At 31.2% G+C, this 22,556-nt stretch overlaps 2 protein-coding genes across 3 annotated transcripts; one reads left to right on the top strand and one right to left on the bottom strand.

Annotated features, from left to right (window-relative positions):
- Positions 1-13,159: 13,159 nt before the first annotated feature.
- Xmas (xmas) lies at positions 13,160-21,015 on the top strand. Of its 2 annotated transcripts, none has more exons than XM_026643821.2 (10): positions 13,160-13,393; positions 13,476-13,685; positions 14,173-14,285; positions 15,240-15,342; positions 15,469-15,624; positions 15,975-16,092; positions 16,226-16,408; positions 16,638-16,725; positions 16,808-17,043; positions 17,126-21,015. In XM_026643821.2, the coding sequence occupies exons 1-10, from the start codon at positions 13,314-13,316 to the stop codon at positions 20,948-20,950; spliced, it is 5,112 nt and encodes a 1,703-aa protein (XP_026499606.2). In that variant the 5' UTR covers positions 13,160-13,313; the 3' UTR covers positions 20,951-21,015. The 2 variants fall into 2 exon arrangements, with proteins under 2 accessions (XP_026499606.2, XP_026499605.2); XM_026643820.2 differs by having other exon boundaries at positions 14,170-14,285.
- Positions 21,006-21,999, bottom strand: LOC113403320 (zinc finger HIT domain-containing protein 3). The gene is made up of 3 exons (XM_026643822.2): positions 21,776-21,999; positions 21,556-21,701; positions 21,006-21,282 (listed from the first exon to the last, which is right to left on the bottom strand). Exons 1-3 carry the CDS (start codon positions 21,838-21,840, stop codon positions 21,104-21,106), a joined length of 390 nt encoding a protein of 129 aa, XP_026499607.2. The 5' UTR covers positions 21,841-21,999; the 3' UTR covers positions 21,006-21,103.
- Positions 22,000-22,556: the final 557 nt, after the last annotated feature.

The following is a 22,556-nucleotide window of genomic DNA, read 5'->3' as shown; positions in this document are numbered from 1 at the left end:
AACATAGAATTTAAAAAAAAAAACATCTAGAATTCAATCTTTATTAGCAAAACTATCAATTGGCACAAGTTAGTTTGTCTTCAATTTTGTAAAATCAACGTAAGTACTCGTCTTTGATGATCGAAATAGGTTTTTAAAAAACCTAATTATTTTCGTCAAAATCATTTAATAAATATATCGATGTATAGGTTAGGTTAGGTTTATGAGATATTAAAAGTAAGTTGTATAAGTTGAGGCATAAATTAATTTATTACCCCGATGCATTTTGTTACTTTAAAATGTCAAAATTTTACCTAAATTTGCTATACGTGATACTATATTTGAATATAAGTGCTTCTTTTATTGAGTAACTGAAATACATTTTCTAAAATATCTTTCGTTACATATTACGTGCACTATTTAAAAATTAACAAAATGTTGTGCGGGCGCATGCGATCCGAGCTTCGACCGGGTGCGGGTGAACGACCGCCAAACCGCGAGCCCGCCATGTTGGATTCGTCACGGCGCTCGCGCATTATGTCTTCTGCGCCACACCACCGCTGTCTGTATCACCTCGTGGCAATATAAGATGTAAAAATGCGAAATTTTATAAATCTTTGTTAGAAAGTTATAATTCCAATCAACAAATTGGCCGTTAGAAATGACAATTTTTTTTTAAAACCTTCAATGATGATTTTCTAATTAGGTATTATACATTAAGTAGATACATTAATGATAGTTCGTTTGCACCATGCGTCGTTGCTCCAATTGTTGGTTAGCTTATAAAGCTGTGGATGTCGAAGTTTCGAATACAGTAACAGCAATCAAAACTTATTGAGTTCTTATGTTAAGAATCGTTAAGCGCGTGATGCGGTGTGTCTTGCACTTGCTCTCTTTCCGTTCGTATTGTCATTGGGATTGGCGTCTCATCGCAGTATGAGAGTTAAGAAAAGATTTTGCATCTTTGTTTGGTTATTACCTTGCGCAATAACCTGCGCAGTGCACCGAGATAGTTATTTTTTAATGATAGGACTTATTCGGATTCGTCTTCGTGGGTTCGAACTACAAAAATTCTACCGAATAAGTTATTTTTTTCAGTCTGAAGGATGAATGTGCCAGTATAATTACAGGTTTAAAGGACTTAACGTCTTAGATTGTAAAGAGTGATTCATACTTTTTGGTTTTAGTTGACGGTTTTGAGGACGACTACTTACATTTAAGTGGCCCTTTTGGTGTCTTAAGAAAATACAAATTAATAATAATGTTATACTGTCAGAGACGAGGGAAGTCAAATAATTTGATGCAGGTTTTCAAGATTAACGTGGGTGTCTTTAATTCGTGACACTTGGGATATACATTGTTTTGAATGGCTCAGTTAAGCAGGATAAATGATCCTGTAATCCAATCTCTAAATAAATTCAGGAAGTGTAATCGCTTTGACATTAAACGACATCGGGTCGCACATTTAAAACAAGCTATGCTTTGGAATAAACGTGATAGAATGTTGAATCTATTTGATATTCATTAGGAACTATATATAGGATTACAGTTTAGATCCAAGAAAAGTTACTATTTGACTCTGTAACGAATATGCTATCATTAAATCTTATTTACTATCTAAATTATTACTTATTTATCACTTAAATCTTGTTTTTTTAGTGTCTATGAATTAATTTGCACACCTTTTTTAAACTTGGACTTTGAAGATACACTTTTTTTAAATATTCCATTTATTTTATATTTTACACTACCCACCGCGGTTTCGTTCGCGAAAATTTAAAGAAGAACATTATAATTGTTCGTCTAAGTTACAAATAAGAAGGTATATGACCGTATTTGTCTTGTTTTATTAAAAAGAATACCATAATAAAATAATAAATGAGACATTAGTGTGAAAGAGGCGATTAAAGTTAAAGATTAAGCGCAGCAAACCTCTTGAAATCAATTTTTTTCGAAATCCTTACTTATGCGCCGCTACGTACAACTAGAATATTTTCCGCAATGTCACATCCTTCCTGGGACGTAACATTCGTATATTATTTTTCAATGTTCCTAATACGCATGTTAGTTAAATAATTGTGTTATTTGTTTTAAAATAATTAGCAAGTAATATTGCATGAAGCACATTCATGCGTGAATACTGCGTGTTAACTATCCATGTTGGTGCGAATGTTCGCATAATAGTTGAGTATCAATGATATTATTTTTGATGTCATTATAAATATTTATGCACTTTTTTAATGTTCAGGTTATTGATATTCTACTGTATGAATGATAGTCATATGACTACATTTATTTTTAATAAGATTTAGATTAGTAATATTATGTTATTTATAAAATGTAGTTTATAATTTTTATATTAAACTTTGCTGTTTAAGAGGTGCATCCTTTAGGACATTTATTGGAAAGTTGTGAGTATATTATAAAGACTTTAGTGTATTATCTTTTTCAGGTTTAATATAATATAAGTATGATGTTCAAGCAAATGGACCATCTTATTTTCAAGTTGTCATTTCAGACACAACCAGAGATTGAAAATAAACGCCTAATTAATTATTATAATTTTCTACTTAACAAGTAAAGTGTAATGAAGTGGATTCGAAAACACATTGATAGCAATTATAGCTAAGTTCGTGCTTAAAGTAATTTGATCCGTTGAGAAAGGCGGTATAAAATAAATATTAGCATCCTAAACGATTAAATGGTCTTAATATATCGCATGTAGGTGACATTCCGCTTGCAAAGGAGAAACTAGTCGGACTGCATTCAGGGCCCGCCCTTAGCCGAGGCCGGGTACCGTTGTTGCTAGTGCCATGGCGGGTGTTGCCAGGGCTGACGCATGTTCTAAGTATTTATACAAATAAAAATAAAATATGATTTAATTTTAAAGTTTTATAATATGTTACGTATATACGATACATATTTGTTAATTTTATTATTGTAATTATTAAAAGTTTTGTTGTTTTAGGAATGTTTTCAAAGTTTCTATTATCTTCCTATTAATATAAAAACATTTTTTATTAAACAGTGTATGTAGGTCTCATTCGATGAAAAATAAATATCACAGACAATGTAAAACAAAATGTTATTGATGGTATTAATGAATAAATATATTTTTTAATTGTGATAATTCTAGAATTCGTTTAATATTTCAATACTATATACAGCGGGAAAGCAAGAAAATTCAAATTCGTTCAGCTATCCATTCGGATTCCAAGGTGTGAAAGTCACGGAAAGCTAAGGCGACGCAATGGCTACCTAACTAGGCACTAGCACTAGGCACTAGGCAGCCCTAATCGCACAATGGATCTAACACCGAGCTCATAAAGGCACGATCTATCCGTAAACCCGCTTTAGACATTGCAGAGCTTTTTAGACATTGAATTTATTACGGAAACTTTTATTGAAGTATCTAATTCCAAAAGTAAAATATATTCTTACCTACTTCTTTTTATTTAAATACGAGTTAAAAATATTTTAAAATCAATTTTTTGGTAAAGTCAAAAATGGTTCTAATGTTTACAGAATCGCCGAAACCATTACAATATTTAGGCTAACACAATATATATTTGAATTTCTTTATATTGAAGATCGTAAAGAATAATAATTTCAATGTTTACGTAGGTTAACTACGTAAGTAGTACTTTTTAAACAATTTATTTATCTACACTTATGAAATGAGAGGTGTAGTTCTGTTATGAAAATATTCAATAAAAATAATAAAGTTAAAATATGAGTATTGTATAATGGATTGGACTCGTCGAAACAAACCAAATGAATTCAAACTCGAAGGGATATACTAGTGCTATAGGTATATCTTGTTCTATTACCTCTAGCTTACGCCTCTTTCTCTCATCATCAGATCAGCTTGATGGTTTTAAATTATTTTATAGTTATCTGAATTTCATATTTCATTTTTCTATAAAGCCCTGCCAAGTTATAATAATATTATTTTATTATTTTTAATTTATAAAAAATCTATATATGTTTAGAATAATACTACGTAACTTACAGTTGAACACAATTTTTACAAATGATATTTTGCATAGCATAAATATTTTTGAAAATAAAACTTTTCATAGGATTATCCAAGCAAAAAAATAAATATAAATAATTAGGCAGCTAAGCTGTGTTTGAAAACCTGAAGCCCTTGACTACATAATTGTATTGGGAAGTCTGGGAATAGATTCATTAAAGTCTAACACCCTAACTTATTTATAACATACTTACAACTTTAAAATATGCTCCTAACTACTTAGTATATCGGATGGTTCTTTGAATTTGAATATTTTATTTATTTATTGTTTATTGTACGCCAATACTTAACTTGACATTTGGATTAACAAAATTCCTTAGATACCTATTCTAGATTTACATAACCCGCGAACAAAAATAACCTTATTAGAGCGTAAGGTTCCATCGAAGTCGTCATGTTAAAATTGCGTAATTTTAGATTAGATATTAATAATGATCCTAGTATTCCTGTGTGTAAGAGAGGTAATTAACCTTGAACAGTGCAAACAATAAAATGATTACACTAGGTATTGCGTACTAACAATAATACAAAATAATCATTATAGTAATTTTGTTAAACTCTCTAGAGCATCGTGTAACGAAACAACAATTATACATTACACAACCGTATTGATAAGTAGGTAGGTAGGTAAACTTGCAAAGATTCAAATAGATACGCATACGACATTTAGAAGTACTCAGTTTAAAATCGACTTCCTCAATTTCTACAGATTGCTTTTGTTAGATACATATAAAAAATAAGCTAATATAAAGCGTGTAAAATTTAAATTAAAAATAAAAGGTAAATAAAAAAAAAACATACACGCCATACAGTTTTTTATATTTTTAATTTGATTCTATTTAATATTGGAAGTTTTTAATGTGGAATATTGAAAGGATATAGTATAGAGGAATGACCGGCCTTGAGGAATGCCGCCGGTGCTCATTGTAAGCAGATTCGCCAACGAGGCTACTTGCCGCCATCATATCTTGAGTTTCATCTACAGCCAACGTTCGACACACTTTAATTGGATCTAACTTTCGAAATATCTTGCGCGTTGTTTCACAGACATCATTCTCAAACTTATCTTTAATTAATATTGAAACACTTAATGTTAATTTCGATATTCAATTACCTCTTTTTTGGTGCCGTGGCTTGTTTATCATACAAGCAAGTCCTAAGAATGTTTATATAAAGATTTATACTGCACTTAATACACCTACATCAAATTTGGATCTGAAGACTGAACCAGTCTAAATAAGATCCATGGAATACAATAAAGAAACCGAGACCCAAAAAAATATTTCACATCTACTAACTATACCACGTTCTAAGGAAGCCAACATGTTAAACATGTTTGAATGATATATCGTAAGATTATTATTACAAGGAGTGTTATACAAGGATGATAACTGGAATACAATGTCTGAGTCAGTAATAAAAAAAACAACAGAACAATTGCAATTGTACAGTTTTAGAAATCGTAAAATTTTGATTTTGATGCTTTCAAGGCTAATGAAGTCGCAAGTGATATCATAGGACAAAATTTCTCCGGATATTTGATTATTTCTAGAAAAAAAGTCCTTAATTAAATTGGTAAAGTCTTGGCACACTATAAGAATTTTTAGGTGAAAGGACTTAGCTATATATCTGTTTCATCAATTCATCCAACTCCAATGTGCTAAAGCAAGTCAGATAAATTATCGCCTTACAGATATTATATTCCTGGAGTTATGGAGTATGTAATACACTGGCTCACTCGTCTATTCAAACCGGAACAGAGCATTACAGTGCATTATTTATTTTTGGTGGAAGAATTGATTAATACCTAATAATTAATTCCGTTGAATATTGTATTAGGTATTGAAAAAACCAGGACCGTATAGAATGTCGGCAGGAATGCTAACAGCATTTCCACGTTGAAACTTGAATTGCACTGCGATTCCTTGAAAGCTCTCAGTGGAGGCAATAACACGAGGTTTTTTTCCAAAACTAAAAATTACAATTTTATGTTAATTTCAATGTAAATTACATGCTTATGATGAGTATGTAATGATGCAATGTTCCAAGTTTGATTCACTCGTTTTGAGAGAGCGGTAATGACTCAGTGTTGCGTGATGCGCTCATTTCACTGCGATTCATACACGAGGTTGTTTTGCTGATGTCTAAACGTAAATTGTATAGTCATTGTAACTAACTAAATGGTCTCAAGTTACTTACTTATAAATAACAAAAACGATATATATGGAATATATTTAATTTTTTTAAATAACATATAAGGTTCACTTCTACTTAGGAAATTTACATTTTATACGTTTGTCGGTTTTGCAGAAGATTTCTACTAGTGCTAGATTTTATATACATCTAATATAGCTTTATTATATACATATATATATATATATATATATATATATGTATATATATATATAAGTTATTTTAAATGGGTTATATTATAATTAATAAAGGAATGAATGTTTACGGTAAGAAATGTAGACAGCTTCAGGACAACAAGTGAAGTGCGAGTAACGGCTTGTATGATTAGAATCATAATATTCTTAATTTATTAGTGAACAATTGTTACATTTGACATTAATATTTCCTCCATAGAATATCAGATAAATAATCTATACGACATGCACGTTTCTAATTCAACATCAACACCAGTCTATCAGAGAGCTTATCAGAGAGCCAAAGCTCTCCTTTAAGAATTTTTACATCGACTTTGTTATACCTTCTTGAAGTAGCTTTCCGCAAGCTTTGTAGTTCGGAAGTTCATTGTGTGAGTAGCATATTTATTCTTTTATTGTTATAAAGAAATTTCTGCTCTATAGATTCTTTACACAATATGCCATGAGTTTAACAAAAAGTCAGCTTCAACGCTGCGTTATAATTGTCTCATATAACGCTCTTTTCAACTTGAGCCTTTAAGCCTTTAATGTTTAAGAGATTATGCCATCATTGCTACATAAGTTGATAAATAAGAAAATCAGTGTTAGGTGTTTTTGAATATGAGTCATTTACTATCCAGAAGTTTAAAGATGTCAGTCAGTGCCAGTACAGCGTTGAACAGTTTTGTAAAAATTACAATTACTCGACCAGTTGTTAATTAAACTGATTTATTTTAAGGCACTTAGGTTTAATTATTTCGCGGACTTGTGCGAAATGAATTTTGTTTTCGATAATTACTACTTATTAATTGAATTAGATTACCAAAATTTGACAATTTAAAATACGAATTAAGTAAAATGTAAAGTATTCCTTCTTCTTATATCCTCTTCTTCTTCTTAATGATCACGCTGAAACAGAATCTTTAGTTCGTCGACATTCTAAATTAGTATTATTAATAATAAATGTTTTATATATGAGCTATTGTTAACGATGCCAATTATAGGGGAGTCATAGTTATAAAAATCTATGATAGAGGGGTTTAATAAAATTTTTCAGTGTATTATAACTTTCTGACATCTTAAATAATAATTAAAAAAAACTATATCTTGTATGGTATTAATAATATAATTTATGATCATATAATTTAGTAAGGTTAAAAACAATTTACAGTACAAAAATAACTTTAAATTTTCTTATCCTATCCGAAACCTATAGGTACATGGAAGATCTTTACTATACGATTCGTAGATTTATGGGATGAGATTTTTCAGTTGCTTTTTTTTTGCTATTTTTGGTCCTTGCCGCTTGGTCTACATGATTTAAAAAAAAATCCTATTCAATAATTGTCTTCGGCTTCGTCAAGTAAAAGATATTTTTAACATACCTTTCCCTTTTGGTTAAAGAAATTGTCTCGATTGCTTTAATTACGCTTATTAATTGTATTTGTGGGATATGCAATATATAAAGTCACGTAGAATGATAAAACCAATATAAAAGACGCGAATTTATTCAACATACCTTCTGAATAAGTTGTCGATCGGAACCTTTGTATCAATAATAAAACTTTAAGTATAAGTTGCTTAACTTAATGTACACTATTCGATTGGACAATATTTAGTCAGCAGTTTTCAAACGAGAATAACCTCGGTGAAAGGAGCGTCTATCTTACAACGGCATTATTATACCATTTTGTGGAGTTTACTAGAAATGCAGCGTCATAAAACGAAATCAAATTTTACTTAACAAATTAACTTGAGAGCGGATAAACCAGCGTCAATGTCCCAGCTTTAGACCGTAACGAGCAAGTAATGTTATATTCAATTTTAAATAAAATTGTTATAATTTTGTGTGGCATTAATTAGTCTTGTTGAATTTTAAACGTTTTCAAGTGATCAAATAATATTATATCTACATCGCAACCCGATATGTGAATACAATAACCTAACGTTTGAATTTATCGTAATTCATCTGTGAAACAACTTATAGCAAGCGGTAAGGAAGTGTAATTCAATTATCGACTGTGATAGGTCGGCAACTGTAAGCTCCGCCGTATAAGGGCTTAATTAACTAAGTCGAACAGCGACAAGGCATCGAGATCAAAGACGTTAGACGGCACAGGCCACAGACGGTCGGCCAGACGCGTGGAGGTGCATGCGAGGGGGGAGGGAGAGGGAAGTGCAGACGGCGAGGGGTGGTGAGTGGAGAGCGGGGAGTGAAGGCTGCGTTACGTCAGACTGCCGCATCCGGGTTCGCGGCCGGCGGCTCCGCACGCGCCGGTGTCTATTGTCCGTGCGCTGCTGCTGGGCAGGTGGACCCCTCACTCGATCAAAAATTAAGCTCAACCAAAAGACGCTTTTATTCATTTTATCAGTAATGAATATAAGAAAAAAAAAACGATTGTTAATAGTTACTTGTAAATGAAACCCTTATTTTAGGAGAAAGCGTAAAGATGCTACTAAATTATTATAGAATGTAATTTAAAAAAATGTAACGTCACAAAATTACCTGTTAGTGTTATTATAGAATAAATTTCTTGCTTGTGGGTAATCGCTGTTGCTAAGGCGCCGGTCGCTTGTGTCCGCTTGTGGCAGTCGGAAATTGTCTAAATTCTTCAGCGTTCCGTAACCGTTCTCCATCTCCCTCATGCACGTTGTGAGAAAGCTATTTCATATCTCATTTAGTTTTTGTAAATATAAGTTACTTAAAGCTGTCATAACTCTGATGATATATTTTTAAATATGTAGTTAATGAAATGAATAATATTAAAATTTTTTTTTATATATTCATGTAATAAATTAAATGGTTTAGTATAAAGTTCAATATTATGTGGGTTTACATATAGAATGCTTATTACTGGATTAAAAATAGTGACTTCAAATTTTAAATTTAGAAGTCGAAGCAGATAGAAAAGGCTAATGTAATAATTTTTACGAGAACTTTTAATTAAAGTTCTTTTTTCGTCGCCAGCGTAACGAAATGTGGACATAGAACCAAAAAAAACTTTTTTAAATACAAAATAATTGTATTTTTATATATTTATGGTAAACTACCTATGTCAACATATTTAATTATAACAATAACACTTTAATGCTTTCTAAAAAAGAGTTATCACTAATGAAAGCTATCTATGATAACGATTTTCAAACGACAATAACTATTTTCCGCGTCTGCATCCGTATAAAGACTTGAATTGAAAATATCTTGTAGTGTCAGATTTATCGGCAGAGCGAGGGCGCATGATCGAAGATAAATCACCGGCTGACGGCATCGATATATCCTGTAACGTTACAGACATTTTGTGCGTGAATAATTAAAACGATCGTGTTTGAAGGTATTTTTAAACAGTAAATAAAAAAGAAAACAATTTATATGTATACAATAATTTAGAATTGTAAATACTTTATATTATACCGGAAACGGAAATTTTAAGGTACCGGTTAAAACATTTAGTTTAAATGAATAACAATCTACCTATTTTAAAAAGTAATTAAACGTTGCGTGTCGATGCATCAATGAAAAATTTTAAGTAAAAGCGATTTTCTGCAAAAATCATAGTGGCGAAACTAGACGCTCTAGTTATATGGATCGTTCAACATTCCGTGTTTTATGTCCCCCAGTCGATCTTGGCGCTGGTCCAATAGCATTGCATTTTTTGCGCTAGCATCGAACCGGTTACCGAAAGTTGCGATAACGGCATAGCCGGCGAGAGGCGCGAGATCGGTCGTGGGAAGACCGAGTTCCGGCTGTGCTACTTGCGGCACGCCTTTCACCGTGCAAGGTCGCTGCGCGGCCGCGCCACTTTCTTTTATATAATCGCCTGGCGTTCAGCGGAATGCGACACCCAAATTTATTGCGATGACGTCACGTCAAGGTGATTCACCGCACCATTACCTAGGCTGGCTGTTCTTTATCACGGTCGCGCAGGACTTGGTGATGTAACTTTGTACGTGTCGCGGATGTTAAATCTTACGAAAGGTCGGCTATTAGTTTGGCCGTGTCGTAGGTGGCAGCGCTTTGCGAAGGATAATCCGATTCCCATATAAACATAACCTTGCTGATGACAAAATCCATTGGATTGTACGAATCAACTTATTTAATGTTGGTATGATGCCTTAAACGTAATATTTGTAGATCAAAGTAATCTATATATTTTATAGAAAAAAATAAGATATGATGATAATTTTAAATTTCTTCTTTGTTACTTAAACAATATAAAGAAAATGCTTTGTATTAAATATAGCCGTTTTCATATTAATTAATTGAAATTTACCACAAATGTCACAAAGAAGTAGAAAGTGACAGTTAGTGTGATATCCGGATCATTCCGGAACTAAACGCGCTGTGCTTGTATTACATAATCACATCGATTGTCGTCAAGTCTAAAATTTAAATAAGTTCCGTTCTAAGAAATGAAAGAAAAGAAATCGTTAAAACTTCGCTTCAGTAAGTACAAACGCATTCGGATATATATTTTTGATGAAATGCATCGTCTAATATTGTTAGGACTGCGTTAAATTATTTTAAACAATGCCAGATTCAACCTTAGTTCCGCCACTACGTACTGTGAAAAATGCCGCTCCTACCCACCGTAAAAATGCCGCCCCGGTTAATTTTTTACGTAAAATGAGTAAAGCTTCGATATAAATTTATTAAAAATATTATATAATAATTAAAATTTTATGTATTTTTAATAAGATATGAAAAGCATTTTCGAAAAAGCGAAGAAAATGTTGTTTCTTGTCCTCCGAATTTTATTGTCTCTGAAAATTAGCTGCTCTGGGCACGAAACCGCAATACTATGTAGTGTTGTGGTTTCAGTGGTCGAGTAAGATGTAATAATTACAGATACAAGCTATATTGTATAAATCCTCACGATTGGATCTAAAAATGATTGTAATAATTCTAGTATATTAAATAAATTATCCGGTACAAACCTAGTACAATCGAATCGAACCCATGAAAAATATATAATTGCTTACCCTTTGGTAACCATATTTTCGCACACCTGTATCACTTACCTCCTTAAGGTGTAAACGATTCAAAATGGGGTACAATCTTGTACAAACTTAGTGCAATTGAATGGAAGTCATTATAATTAATTATTGTATACCTAGTTTTCATCTTTTCCTAACATCTTTTACCAATTAAAATATTTTGTTTATTTAATACAATGAATCTTTTTTGAAAATTAGCTAAGTTCTATTTTAATACATTTCTATTATTTGGTACACCAAGCCTTCTCCCCAAAAAGGAGAGGCAGCTTTAGCCTAGCAGTGAGACATTTAAAGGTTGTTACGTTTGTACAGGGTTATTGGTAATTCGACGTATTCCCGTTAGGAGGTGATAGGGGTGACTATTTGCGATAATTTTAACCCCCATATGCATGATGCAAAAGTGAACCATTTTTGAGTTATCGCGTTTTTTCGATTTTTTCAAAATAAGTCAAAAATGCAACTTCAAAAATTTATTAAAAAAAAGTATCAATTAAAATCTATTTTTTTCTTCTGATTTATAAAAACGATTAAACACTGGATATTTTTCAATATTTAAACAATAATTATCGGTCCAAATTTAAAAATGCGAGACGGAAAACGATCGAATTACCAATAACTCTGTATATATTTAATTGTTTTAGATTTTACTAGATACCCGTCTTATTTTCCCTTGCATATATAACATTAAGATTTCAGCTCAGGAATGTTTTTTTTTTATCGTGAGATGTATATTATCATACAATCAATATCTTACTATACCCTGGACTCTTTACTGTTAAATTATAAAAACTAAAGAGAAGGGTTTTATTATCTATAGAAATCTCTGGAATTCATTATTGTTTTTGCTACTTATCTAATATTTGCTAAATTAGGTGTACCTGAAGAAAGTAATGATGATAGCTTTAATTTTTTTGAATTATTTTCATTAACAATGTAAAAATAATGACTATCAAGCTTTTTCTTCTTCTTAAGAAATAGTGAGGCCTGAATTCGAAAAGCTTAGGCTCGAAATTCATGCTCTTCCTACAGACAAACTAAGCGTCACTGGGCTATATTTGTAACATCCATCTGGTCATTAAAAAAGGGAATCTCGCTGAGCTCTACGTGTGGCCCACACACAAAACTGTCACAGCATAGGGTGACTAGTAACAACATGCTAAGGCTGGATCGAGAGATTAATGCGTATATTCACTTGCCAGCTATAGCGAGCATCTCAAGGTGCAGACGCACATTTATATTATTTGAGTCAGGGAGAGTCCTCCCTTTACAGAATCTTTGATTAATAATTCAGGTAGTACAGTGACTATTTTGGCGCACGCGTTTAATTATAATATGCAATAAATTGCAATCATGCCACTTAGGCAAAACACGATAATGCAGCTGTTGCTGAGGGTAAACACTGCTGCTACTGATAAGGATCGAGAGCTAAAGGTAGCTTGTATTCGTAGAGGGACAGGTGGTCGCGTGTCTAATGGATACTAATAAATACATAAGCATTTAGAAATAAATACTTAATTATTGATTTTTTTTCAGAAATGTTAGTTTATTACATCTTTAATATCATCATTAATGATGGTTGACTTTCAGCTCGGCTTTATATATATAATTGAATTTAAATAACATAATGTATTTCTAATGTTAGAAAAGAGTAACTACTTTCGGAATCGGTACACCAGTGATAACTTTACTTATTTTATCTGTGCAATTTCTTACTTTTCAATATAATCTGTTTGTTTATTTTCTGAATAAATTGTGCTGCTTTTTCGTTACACTACCCTGAACTTGACTATAATACATAAAATAAAATATTGTTATGTGACATTTTATTTTGTTATTGTGAAAATGGTCATGTAATTAAATAAGAGTAAAGACGGTCGTACTATCAAATTCGTCTAGATCATTATTATAGGTTACCGTTAAATTAAAATACTAAAAACATGGATCGAGAACCCGAAAGCCCTCAAAAAGTATTGAAAAATTCACTTTTAGATAAAATTAATAACAAAACATCGATCACGTAAGTAGCTTTAACTGTTGTATAGTGATGGCATTTGTGGCAAAGCTTCCCAAATCTACCAATTCGAATACTCTTTTTCCAGTTGTTCTAAGGTACCAGAATGTCTGTTCGAAGCTAAGGCTGCTGAAAAGCACTTCAGTAAATTTGGTCGTGTACAAAGGATTCGCTTACTACCGAAGAAGTTGATGTGTATTGTTGAATATGATCAGCAGAGTTCAGCGGAGCGTGCTGTGCTCAATGCTGGTGCTTACGATGGTTTTATGTTTGATGTAACACGCATGAAGCCTAGAGTGTAAGTATATTATCTTTTAATTTGGATTAAACAAAAAATCTCTGCTTTATTGTCTATTGTATATTATGTAAAATAGTCAAGTCTCTAAAGTATCTAAATATATATAAACAGCTCCGTGTCCTGGCTTCTAATGTCTACATGAAAGATTCATAAACACTTGTTCTAAAACATTCTCTCATGTAAAGGTTCAACATGATCAAATCTTTAAAATCCTACTATTACATTGCTACAGGAATTCCTAAGCTGGTTCTTCAATTCTTGGTTATTCCTTAATTATTATTATTTTCAAACTTTTGTGTATTGAATTGCATTTTGTCTTAATATTGTTTTTTTCCAACTATTTCATTTTTGTAACATATTTATATGGAGACAAACATTATATAAAACAATTAATAAATAACATATATTAACAAACCATTATTAATAAAAGTTTCAAAAGTTTGAAATTGACATTATGATTACTAAGTAACTTACAATCTTTCAGTAGAAGAAAAAGTAAGAAGGATGATGATCCAGATTGGGTACCAGACCCAGAGGTAGAAGAGGAACTGACAGCCATGAGTGGAGCACCTTTATTTTCCAGAATTTCTAGGCAAAAAGGTATTTTAAAAATTATATTTCTTATATATAAGGAAGAGAAACAATCACCCACAGTTATTGCACAATGCTACATGTATTTTTGGCAAAAGAACAATTGGATTTTATTCTGTTATGTGCATAATTTGGGTTATGGGCTATGCTATATATTATTATTGTGCCAAAAAAGTACAATTACATTGTTTTTCACCATGCTCTGAAAAAAATGCAATCAGTTATAAATAATAAAAAAGTTTGTATGAAGGTGTGAAGTATGTGAAGAATGCTTATATGGTTATGGTAACAGAACATGCATATTTAACAGAATATTTTCTCAATAGATTATGCCTTTATTTGATACAAAGAACAAAAAAGTGAAAAAATAGGCTTAGATCATTGAATTGGAAAATGACAGATTTTAAAAACTAAAAAAAAAAAACCAAGATCCTACTGGATGAATAGGTTCTAATATAATAGGTTAATTTTATTTTGGCCATCAACATCGCCTTTGTAACAAAAGATTTTTGCTGCCCCTCAAAAATAGGTCTCTCGTTATGTAAATTTTGATGTCCCTTATTTTTTTATTAAATTTGTAATTGACTGTGCCTATGGTTGTGTGGTGTTATGGTATGATATTTGTTTTCCAGATTCGGGTAAATATTTTCAGTAGTATTGAGAATAAACCTGATTTACTATTGTATATATATCATGATTTTTAGAGTGACTGATCTTCAACAACAACATTGTTATATATTTGTTTTGGGTAAAATAATAAATAATACTATACAATCAAATATAATAGTTCAATATAGAGTCCATAGCTTGTAATGTAGTTACTGATCATAGTTTCCATCTCCTGGGGCTTGTAATGTGAATTTTAAGCATGTACCTAATTATTAATTTACACATAAATACATAATAGTTTATATTTGAATAATTAATAGGGACAACTAAAATAGTATGTTTTATTCTTTGCAGCAATGGATGTTAATGTGCCAGTCAGTTCCATTAAGCCAATGAAATCACCAATAAGGAAGAAAATGGTTACAACTACACCAAAACGAGTGAAGAAAGTAGTAGTGTAAGTGTATATATAGTTAAATAAAGTATTTCTATTCAAAATAACTTATAAATACTCTTAAACTTCTACATTTTGGAATGTATAGAAACTACTTTGTAACTAAGGAAATAATATTTTTTTTTGTAGTAAACAACCTACCATGAACATGGAACCTTCCGTCTTGGTGACAATGATGCCAACTTTTCTTAATACTAAAGAGGCGGCTCTAGAATTGCACAAACTACGTTCTAGGGTATCAATGACACCTGATGAGAAATGGAGGACATTAGATGCAAGGGACAGGTAAAATAAATTGATTGATTCAATATTACATATTATAAAAATATTGTTGTTGCTGTATTTTTTTTTATGTGCAAAAATAGCACTATGTGCTGTACTGTAAGTGCACTTTCACGGTATTATCCTACTCTCATAATCTATTAACTGATCACTGAAATATATTAACAGTGGCAACTTCTAGACTCAGTTCTGCTGAGAAAGTATGGGTAGACCTAACATGGGGTTTGTTGAGCTTTTGTTTAAATGTAGTCTATAATTATATTTTATCTAGGTAATAAGCATGATTTGATTACCCATGTGACTGTAATATATTTTGGATGAATTTTCTTATGTATATAATTTAAAACTCACAGGATTCTTAGAGCGTGGGGAGGTGCAGGTTCAAGGGTAAAAGTTGGTGGAGCGACCGTAGGAACATGTCCTGATATGTGTCCAGAGAAAGAATTACTACATAGACAAGCTGAACATCAAGTAAATTTAAATTTCATTTAATTATATTATTAATAACCACTCTAAAAAAAAATTAATTAAAATGACTTAAAACGAGATTTGTATAAAGGTCTAATTTCAAGTTTTATATTCTAATGTAAGCAATTGTTTACAGGTGATGACATTAGAAACGATAATTGATTCTGACGGTCTATTAGAACCATGGCGAGCGGTGAAGCAGTACAGTCGTAGCTCTGCTGATCAAGAGATTCCAATGTGCTATGAGCTAAGACCAGCGACAGTACTAATGAGAACTTGTGTTTACCTCCTGCATGAAATAGCTGATACCTCTAGACAGGTAAGACGTATGACATATAAATGGCAAAACTAAAAGTAATTATTCAACTTTGACTGATGTGACATAATTGGTCGAGATTTAAGTTAATCTATGGATTCGTAAAAAAATGGCATCTAGCATGTCGACGAAGTTGTTATCGGAATTATGGAAGAAAAATTAAAGTGAAAACACCCACCAAATTTTACTACATTTTGTATGTTGTTAATAATTTATCCTTTTTTTTGTGAAGGTAACTTTGGCTGACTGGTTTCATTTTATGTGGGATCGTTTTCGTGGAATTCGCAAGGATATTACTCAGCAGGCTCTATGTTGTGCCGGTATTTATTTATTGTTTTAAATTATATTGACTACATAGGATATGTTATAATCTCCCACTATATGTTTTGTTCTTTGTTGCAGATTCAATCCGTATGGTAGAGATATGTGCTCGTTTTCATATTCACTGTGCTGCCCGTCTTGCTGACTTAGAACACACTCAGTTTGACCAAAAATTAAACACTGACAATCTTACTAAATGTCTTCAGACACTTAAACATATGTATGCTGATGTAAGTCCTGAACAAAAGCCCAATGAAGCCGAATTCCGGGGGTATATAGCTCTACTAAATCTTGGCGATGCTAACTTCTGGTGGGAGGTTAGTAACATTCATATCAAATTTCTTACAATACCCAAACTTTGCAACCATTTTTGCTCTTATTTATTTTTTAATTTTTCAGATAAAACAATTGCCACAAGAAATTCAAAAGTCAGAAGCAATTGTATTTGCCATACAAATCTACACAACCTTGGACAATAATAACTATGTAAAATTCTTCCGTCTTGTTAAGGAAAAAGCAACATATCTACAAGCTTGTATACTTTTGAGATATTTTAATGATGTCAGAGCTAGGGCTCTAGCAAGAATTATTAAGGCATACGCCCCAAGAGGTGGATCTCTATACCCAGCTGAAAATTTAATTAAAATACTAGCTTTTGAAACAGTTGAAAGTATGAAGTCATTCATAAGTCACTATGGTTTACGATTTGCAAAAAATGAAGCTGAACTAACCGTAATTCTTAACAGAAACCAATTCATTGAAGATAGTGATCCATATCCTATCTCTAGAGCTATAAAAGTTATAGAATCAAAAAGACAAAACACAGTTGGTGAAGTAATTTCTGGAGGTCGCCTTCCAACATATAATTATGCAAAAAATACTGTTCATTCAAGTTTTAATAGTGATGGTAGATTAAAGGAGACCGCTTTAACTGCTGAAGATTTAGAGTATAATACTATAAATGATAGTGATAAAGATGTGAACACTTTAAAATTAGAATTACAAAAACTTTTACAAGTTGGTAAAAATATTGGAATTTTAGAACCAAAGAAAAGTGGTATGTTTGTCAAAGCTGAACTTAGTCCAAGAAAAAATCATAACTTATTTTCAAAGGCAGAATATGACACAAATCAAAGCAAAGTCTTTTCTTTTCAAGCAGCTATTCCAGTTGCATCAACAGAAGTTATTAAAAATTCACCAGAGAAAGTTTTGGAAAGTTCTAAAAATATATTTACATTTTCAAAGCCACAAAAAACAGAAACTGTTCCTATCCTCCCAGGTAATGTGTTTCAGACACGAAGTACGGTCTTTGCAACAGAATCCTTTTCAGATAGGCAAAATATTTTTAATAAGGGAGGTGAAAATGGAAATTCGTTGAATGCTTCAAATAATTTATTTAATACTAAACAAGTAGGTGATGGTTTAAAAAAATCTGTTATTGGTAAATCTATATTTAATCAGCATGTTGATAAGAAAAATGAGACAAATGTCGTGAATAGCAATAATATTTTTATGAGCGCAAATACAAATTTGTTTTCTAAGCCCGAAAACATTCCTAGCAATGTTTCCACAAGAGTCGAAAATCATAACTTATTTCAAAAGCCTGTGGATAGTATAAGCAAAGGTTCTAACATTTTTGCTAAACCTGCACAAGATCAGTCATCAATAACAAATCCTTTTACTTCTAAAACTCTGTTTGAATCAACTTCTAAATCAGAAAATAACACACAAAGAGATATCCATCCATGTCCTCAAAATGGTGATACATCTGTTGCAATATCACCTGGAAGCTTATTTAAAAGTGCAAATCAGCCTTTAACCGAAAATCCATATACCATATTTCAAAGCAAAAATAAAGCCCCAACAGTGGCTGAAAACATATTTCATTCTGTTCATTCAAAAAATAATGTTTATGAATTTGATAGTAATCAAGGTAAATCAACTGCCGAATTACCTAGCGTCGAGCAAGAAAATGAAGAAGAGCAAAAAAGACTGCAGGAAATAAATAGGGTGGAGCAAGAAAAACTTGAGTTGCAAAGAAAAGAAGAAGCTAAACGTAATGAAGAAATGAGGAAAAAAATGGAGGAGTTGAGAAAAATGGAAGAGCTGAGAAAATTGGAAATTGAAGAAAAACGTAAGAAAGAAGAAGCAAAGAAACAAGAGGAATTAAAGAGAAAACTAGAAGAAGAAAAGAAAATGCAATTAAAGCTTATTGCTGAGGAGAAAGAAAGGTTATTTAAAGAGAGAGTCGAACATGAATCTGTTGAACTATTAGATGAACTTATTAATGAGATTCGAGATGAAGAAGTGGGAGTTATTGTTAAAGAAGAGAATGAACGTTTAGAAAATCTAATTTCATTTGCCAAAGAAATCACTGAAAGCATGTGTTCAGATTTACTTAATGAAATTTGTGATTCTGAACTTAAAGCTGAAATTTTCAGAACTAGAAAGGTTATGAAAAAATGGTTCTTAATATGGAGATTACAATTTGTTAGAAATTATAAAAGGCGAAGTCTTTTGGAAGAAACTCCAGTTTGGTTACCAGACAAAACGCCTCAAGAAGAAGCAAGATGTTTAAGGAGATTGAGTGAAAGAGCAGCATTAAAAAATATGAATGCTATTCACAGAGGTTATAGATTTACAGGAGAATTGAAACCGATACCAACACCAAAACCATACAATGTTTTAGATATTATTCGATCACCTCTCTTGAAGCGCATGAAACAAATAGAGTATCCTTATGATAAATGTTTCTTTTGGAAAGTTGCTCTAGTGTCGCCTGGTGAAGCGAAATATCTTTATAAAAAAATAAACATCGAAAAATGGCTAAATGATGTTTTTAGTGATCGAAACATACATGATACAAGTGACAGTTTGATTTTTGTTAATAAACAGTCATGGAATAATTTGATGGAATTTGCTATTTCAATTAGTCTGATTAATAAAGACAAATTAAGCATAGCTAATGAGGCTCTGAATGGTGCTAATGGTGTAATATTTTACAACACAGAAAGTGATAATAACTGCATAGATATAATAGAGCAAACACTGAAGTGTAAATATCAATATCAAGTGATACCAATTGTTCTTGTCACAGTACAATTTAAGGATACTGGTATACTGAATCAACTTCAAGACAAATTAAACATTTTAAAAAATAATAATACTATTTCAGGCTATAAGGTATTTACCCTTGAACCTGAAAATGTCAATGATTCCATTAATGCTTGTACTAAAAATGCGTTAAAGTGGCTGGCAAAGAATTTTCCTAAGTCACCACCTCTTGAAATAGATTATCTTAAATCGATTTGCCAAAGATACTTGGGTTTCGAAATATGGCATAAATTAAAATCTGAAAAGGACCAACAAACAGATTTGGTACTTAAAGATTTGCAAAAATTAGTGACTTGCTACAACTGTGCTGTTGATAAATTGACTCAAGTAATAACAAATGAAGACAATTTTAACTATATGTCATTTCCTTTAGAATTAAATAAATATTTAGATGATACTTCACCTTATCCCAAGCCATATGAGTTCATTACTAGCAGTGTGAAACAGTCAGATAATATAAGTGCCATAAAATATATGATGGGGAAGTTGAAACTTCCAAACCCTGTATCCGCCTTCCTACCCAATAGTTTAACTGATATGCAAAAACAGATTAGGAAATATTGTAATCAGATAAGTTGGTTTCAAGACCCTGAAGAAGTTGTCTGTAAAGTTGTGGCTATCTTACCAAATGAATTTTCTGACATAGATATGCAAAGTGATCAATTCAATGAATATTTTAATAATTATGATTTAATAGATTTATTAAATGTCATTGTGTATGAAAAAATTAATAGTTTAAATAATTTTGAAAATAAATTTGCTATATATATCAAATCTGATTTAGAGGAATATCGTAATTCCCATTGGTTATATGAAGTAGATGTTTATACTAAAAGTAAGCATCGCGCATTGGAATATGAAGATGACGTTGATTATATTATAGAAGCAAAACGGCGAAAGATACATAACAAGTCATTTGATTTGAATTTAACCTTAGAAGATAAAGATTGTACTATGGTTCAAGAAAATATTCAATTAGTAAATCAAAATATATCCACATATACCACCTACAAAGATGTTGTATCTGATCTGGAACTGAAGTTAAATGAAGAGAAGAAAAAATCTGAAGAATTAGACACTTTATTGAGAGAAGCTCTTTTAAATGTTTAGTGAAATTATTCCATATAAATGTTAATTTAATGAAATCATTATTTAAATAAATTAATTTGCATAATTTTGGTCACACTTTATTTAATAAATTGTTTTAATTAGTAAACAATTCAGTTACATTTTCCTTTTATTTTATATCTTAAACATTCAAGTTTATTCATCATTACTGCTGTTTTGAACAACATTTAAACAAGCATCAACAAATTCTGTAAATATTGGTTCTTGCATATACTGATTGATTAGTAGGTCAGGGTGTGGTGAAGAATCCAATATTTCTAGTATCTCTCTTACATGTGGATTTTGTAAGCATTTTCTTAATTCAGTTGATTGTTCTGAAAAGGAATTATTTAAAAATAACATGAGTAAAGTCTGTCATTTCATTTGATCATGATTTTATATGAAAGGTGTATAAAATAAGATCAGCTGCTGGATTTTGGGTTCGTTGACATTACTAAAGTAACTTAAATGTCGGATAATAAGCTATAGCCTACTGTAAACTGTAAGTTATATATAGTTTATATTAAAATTTTAGGTGTTATTTTCTTGTAAAAATTAAGAAAAAATAAATTCTAATACATTAAATATTTAAAAAACTCAATTTATACCCAGTAACTTCAGCCTTTCAGGTGGCACTGTGTCATCTGTAGGAAACTCATCTATGTTAGGAGATTCTTCTTTTGGAGCTTGGACTTGTGATGGTGGTGGCGAGCATGGGCTCTCTTTGTGAAGCTTACAGCAAGCAACTGAGCAACTACAATAAATATGGAGGTGCTTTTATACGTTATTTATTGAATCTAACAGTGTTAAGTATGTTAATGTACTTACTATGGCTCTCTACAAATTGGGCATTTGTATTTTGAATCCTCACCACATTGTATACAATAATCCATATCAAATTTTCAGGTAAATCTTCTGATTTGTTTTAATTTAAAAATACACAAGACTTATTTTTACTATCAGTATTAACTTAACATAACAGTTTACAAAAGTTTATTATTTTTTTAAAGAAAAATACAACCTTTTTGGACAATGACAGTTGACATTGACATTGACTTAAAAAAATAGAATCTGTTCTATTATTTTTAAGGATCGTAATAAAATATTGATTTTCCTTATTAAACTATTTAAATGTTTGTCCTTTTTAACTATTTTCTGTTATAATATATATTTAATATAATATTGGATACTTAGCCGTATCCAAGTCGGTTACAGCATGATACCTAAGCTGTTTTTGAAACTTTCAATTCAATAACTCTGGTAGGATAGTGTGATTAGTTTGAAATAGTATAATTGCCATAAGAATACCTATTGTAATTATTTTTACTATATAAAATATTGTTAAAGATAAATCTATATAATACTTAATTGATTTATGACGTTTAGAGTGGTCCGTCGCAGGTTAGGCTTGTTTGACAAAAATAATATAGTCCCATATTGAAAAAAGAGAATATAGTTGTTGTGCCTCCAAAAGTCGCTATGTGTTTTTTTTAGATTTTTATGCCGTTTTAATCGTTATTTCAATTAACGTAGCTTTCGATGTATGAACGTCACATAGCTAAATTTTAAAACGTTTTAATTATTGAAGTTGTCACAAAACTGTTTTTAC

This window comes from Vanessa tameamea, chromosome 13 (assembly GCF_037043105.1).
Source record: "Vanessa tameamea isolate UH-Manoa-2023 chromosome 13, ilVanTame1 primary haplotype, whole genome shotgun sequence".
Classification (NCBI taxonomy): domain Eukaryota; kingdom Metazoa; phylum Arthropoda; class Insecta; order Lepidoptera; family Nymphalidae; genus Vanessa; species Vanessa tameamea.
The sequence above is the reverse complement of the archived record's forward strand: the minus strand, read 5'-3'. Positions and strand labels throughout refer to the sequence as shown.